The sequence below is a fragment of the Glycine max genome, chromosome 18 (assembly GCF_000004515.6).
Source record: "Glycine max cultivar Williams 82 chromosome 18, Glycine_max_v4.0, whole genome shotgun sequence".
NCBI lineage: Eukaryota > Viridiplantae > Streptophyta > Magnoliopsida > Fabales > Fabaceae > Glycine > Glycine max.
Genome location: NC_038254.2, coordinates 41,284,389 through 41,289,591, shown reverse-complemented (window position 1 = coordinate 41,289,591; position 5,203 = coordinate 41,284,389). Strand labels below are relative to the sequence as shown.

General features: G+C 32.3%; 1 protein-coding gene across 1 annotated transcript; it reads left to right on the top strand.

Moving 5' to 3' along the window:
• Window positions 1-869: 869 nt before the first annotated feature.
• On the top strand, window positions 870-2,901 carry LOC106796998 (nucleolar MIF4G domain-containing protein 1). The gene is made up of 4 exons (XM_014770657.1): window positions 870-883; window positions 1,059-1,128; window positions 2,401-2,694; window positions 2,779-2,901. The coding sequence occupies exons 1-4, from the start codon at window positions 870-872 to the stop codon at window positions 2,899-2,901; spliced, it is 501 nt and encodes a 166-aa protein (XP_014626143.1).
• Window positions 2,902-5,203: the final 2,302 nt, after the last annotated feature.

Genomic DNA, 5,203 nt, shown 5'->3' with positions numbered 1-5,203 from the left:
TTCATTTATATCTATTTTGGGATACAAGAAGATAAAAAAGAATTCACCTCCTAGTTTTCCTAGATAATATTTGAGCTCAAAATGTAATATCATCTTCATTATGATTTTTTTGTTTTGCATCGTTCGTGATCATGCCAATATTTAGTAAACAATAGGTATCAATTTACTTATCATCACACAAAAAACAAGTTTCTAATCAAAAGCATGAAGTATTAACAATAAATATAACAAGTAGTGAGGAAAAGACATTTAATTTTGCAATTATCTCTAGTTATTTTTTTTAGTGAGGTTGGTTATAAGTGAATATTGATGTCAAACTAATATTGAATGTAGTTGACATTGCTTCTGCACTACTACAAATATGTTATTCTACAACGTGCCTTCAACTACAGTGTTCGAAAAACGACGTTATTTTAGATGCGGTGGCATTTTAGTAAATAGAAGATTTATTTCAACGACGTTTTTATTAAGAATGATGTCATCTGTGCATGACAACAATGGGTTTAATTAACACTGGCGTTGAACTGCACTACCCTAGCTTGTGTTTTCCCTAATAAAAAAAGCTCAAAGCATATCATGAAATCCCTAAAATGTTCTGCGGCCAATCGCAACCCCCATTTACATCGACGCCGATAGGGACTCGCTCCACGTGGCATCCGTTGACGAGGCCATCTGAATCGGACCGCCACTGGCATGGCTCAGTTACTTGAACGGAGCCTCCATTGTTGACACCGCAATTCGCTCCAGTGCTCAGGTAAACTCTTCTTCACTCACTCCCTCTGCTTTTCATTTTTTGTCTTTCGACTTTCGTTTCGATTAATCGAATGTTGACGTGTGTCGTTTGCGTTATTAGGCTATTCACCGTGGATATGGATACTTTTCGGTGAGTGCTAACTTCGCCAAACTTTGTGAAAATAGTGGTCTTACGTTTATAAGGCCTCTTGCATGTCTGCTATTCGAGATATGGGTGACTAGAGGTATCGTATAGGTAAGTTTCATAATTCATTATGAATGTGTCTTTAGATTATCAATCTTTTTTTTGGTATGGATTGTGGCAGTGCATCTAAGAGAATAATGGGAGCTGTAGGTGTGCCTGTTGTGCTTGGATATCATGGGAGGATTGATGTGGTTTTGTAAAATAGAATTGAGAAATATGTAGTGTAATTAAGTTGTCCTATAGTTTATAACTTGTGTATTCTGTGTCCCTTCGAGGGCTTTTACTTTCCATTGACTGTTATATTGAAAAAATGCCTGTTCATTTTCTTCTGATTCTGCCATTTCCTGGTCCCATATACTCTCAACAACTATGCATCTTGTCCTCTCGTTAAATTTGTATATATATGTTTGATGGCCTGATAGAATTTTGTTTCTGTTTTTCGATTAACCTTTGAGCTACTCTGTCTGATAATGCAATAGGAGTAATCTTTTTCATTTTTCATTCATGTGAATCAGATGTGATATTTTGCTTGCTGGTCTTGTAGACTGTATAATTGCCAAGTGACTAATAAATAGTCATAATATTTATGGTGGCTGAGGATGCATCTTTTCTTCTCATTGACTATATATTACTTGGTAGCACTTGTAGATGGAGTTCATGCTTGAAATCGTATGTGACATCAAGAATAACAAAAGAAAGCCAAATGAGGACTCTCACATGACACTCGGATTAAGAAGTGGTTACAAAAGGTACCCTGTCTCTAATTTGTGTTTTGTGGCATTGTTTGTCGTTGAAGTTTCTTTTTGCAAAGATATTACCTGTTATGTTTCATTATAGTTTTTTTCTCAAAAATAAAATAAAACATTACCTTGTACTTTGCTAAAAAGAAAGCTAAGTTATATGTTGGTTGTGCTTTGCTAAGGCAATCCTTTTTTTTTTCTTCTGGATAGCTTACTTGGTCATCTAAGAAATGATGTTCCTGTGGCCGAGCATCCTTCCTGCAAATGCTACTGTTCATAAGACCAAATAATGTACTTTCTTTAGAGCTATTCAAACATATATAATTGAATACCCAAGCTTAGGTATTATGGTTTAGGGAGTGTCTTTGACCGTTGAAATTCTTGGCTTGTTGAAAGACAGTGTTGAGTTCCATTCTTACGATGCAAGTAGTTTCAGAACAGATGATCTTGTAAAATTTTCAAAGGTTTTAAATTTCTTCACAATATCAGCCTCAATTTTTTTTTGTCTTTGTTAAAAGAAGATTCATACTCTTGTTTACTAACTTTCCAGACTTCATCTGCTTGGTAGCTCTCAAGTTGATTGATTTCTACATCTTTTAGTTGTTTTGTCTTTTGCACAACATATGTATTGTGAAAAAGATACTTCTGAGCCTCATTTGAATTGTTGTTATTCAAAAGACTTTTATATGTCCTTCAAATTCTTAATTTAAATTTTGTTTTTAGTTAAGAGTTGATGACATTTTGATTAGAGGGTTTAAATGGAGCAAGTTACTTGATCCTGACAAGAAGGGCCAATGGTGGTTGTCTGGGGATGTGGCTTCTTCAACAGGTAATGTTGAAGAAGTTGCCAACAGAATAGACAAGGATGTTCATGAAACCCAAAGAATGCTTCAGCTCGCCGCTGCTCAAAAGATGAACACAAATGCCCGAAGGGAAATCTTTTGTATAATAATGAGTGGGGAGGACTATCTTGATGCATTTGAGAAGCTTCTAAGATTGGAGTTACCAGGCAAGCAGGTAAGTCTTTCATTTCCTTCATTTTTTTTAAACTTTAGTAATGTTTTATTTCAATTATGCGGCCTTCTATCTTGTGATATACAGGACAGAGATATCATGTGGGTTCTTGTGGAGTGTTGCTTGCAAGAGAAAGTTTTTAACAAGTATTATACAGTGTTGGCTTCCAAGTTATGCGAGCATGACAAAAATCACAAGCTTACTCTATAGGTATTAATTTTCTCTCCTTGTAGGATTTAGATGAGAACTAAATTGTAGAATTGTGTAGTATTTGCTTCATGAGTCAAAGCAGTTACATTTTATCACTACTTACATAGAGGAAAAATATGACAAGAAGAGCATTTGTTATGAAAAATATAAGGAGTGCATCATAATTGTTGAACTGTGAATTGATAGACGCACCTAATTTTCCCATTTTTTTTATCTTGAGAAATTATATCTTTCGAAAAATTAAGCTTAGTTACTTACATCTTATGATTTTTTAAAATGAATGTAAAATTAACCTAAAATTTTTTTATATAAGGTTGAATATAATTCTTAATCTCTGAGCACTCATACAATTAACTTGGTAGGAATATCTTACGTTTAAATTCTTCTGTATTGTTTTTTTTATTTTATCTTGCTGCAACTCTAATCATATTTTATATATAGATTTACATCGTCTACATGGGTGATAGTCCGAAGGGCATGGAATCCACAGAATTACTTCACACTAGCTTGGTTCAAAGTGTCCTCGGCAGGTCACATATTATTACCTAATAACTCCCCATTTTTATTAGAAAACATCTAACATGGCTTCTTATATTAGTTTCTTGTTAACTATATTTCAAATTATTTTTTTTACTATAAATAATTAATTATAGTTCCAAATTAAATGGCATATATCCATCCAGAAAATTTGCAGCAGATGCTTTGCTGCACAGCTACAAGAGGTATGCTTAGGTATGCTTAGGTATGTCTTGGCTGATTTTGTGGCTCATAGTTGAATTATTGTGTTCTTTCTATTGTTTGTACATTGTAGTTTAATATTAAGATTCTGAACTTGCACTTTTCATTATTAATGGAAACTGAGTCTGTAGAGTAAATTTTTTATGTTAAGTTATTTGAAGGAGTTGCCTAATAATTATATTTATTCATTATTACTAATATAGATAATTTTGAGTACTCATTGTTAGGTTTTAATTAATTATTAGTTGATTATATGTATTCATTATGCATAAATAAATAATTTGAATCATTGATTCTCAATTTTTATATATAAACAATTATTAGATCAAGCATATTGATTATTTAATATGCAGGTTTTTGGTTTTTTCACATCAGTGCTGCCAAGGGAAACGATGTTGAAACCGCAACTTATTACATTAGTGCTACGACAAGAAACGATGTTGAAATCACAGTTTACTACATCGGTGGTTTCACTAAAACGATGTAGAAAGTCGTGTTTACTACATCGGTGTTGGCGTAGCCACCGATGTGGAAACCACATGTTACTACATCGTGCCTTAGAAGACAGCGTTGTAGAAATTACTGTTGTTCAACAACGGTCAGTTTTGGACCGTTGTTGAAAGTTTTTATTTTCATCTATGTTACATTCAAAGACGGTTTGGCACCGATGTTGAATACCCAATTCAACCAATGTTGAAAATGCGCTTTCTAGTAGTGTTGTCTAATAAAATTATAGAGTGACTTTATAAAGGTGCCCCTAGGTACAGAGAGTAAGTTGGGTATATAACTTATGTTCACCAAAGAACATTTAGTAAATATGACAAATCCTTCTACTATCTAACGTAAGCCCCTATCTTTCTATCTATTTTCATCAAACAATTTTTGTAACTATTTCCTAACTAATTAAATAATGTCATAATTTCATGATTTTATTTTATTGTTGTTCCATTTAAATTTCACCTTGTCCTTAATAAGAAAATTATGGATTCCCATTTGTGAGAACTTTAGGCATACATCTTCCAATCATGTTTCATTTGTATGAGATATTTATTTAACATTGTATTGTATCCTCATCAAATTATTCATGTATTGCTAGTATAATCTCTTTTCATTATAGGGTATGTTATTTACTAATGAAGGGAATTAGTAATATGATTGTTTTCATTGGTATAGCCTTTGTTAATGGAAATTAAACTATTAGTATAAAATTTCATAATTTACACTCATAATACAATGCACTCTCTTATAATGTTTAATATAATAATAGTATATTAATAATCTAGATCTACTAAATTATTTGTTTGTATGATGTATCATATCGTGAGTGTAAATATATAATGTTTATAATAAATTTTCATTTTCATTTTACAAATGAAAAACCATTGCCAAATCATTAGCATATGGTTTCTTTTTGTGTGTGTGTTTCAATCCTAACAAAAATTGGTTTGTTACAAACCACTTTAGATCATGAATCTCTTTCCAAATTAACAAGAGAAACTTGGCATTAAGGCTTGAATTGGAAACTTATCTTAATGAAATTTGTACATAGCTCCTCCTCTATTAT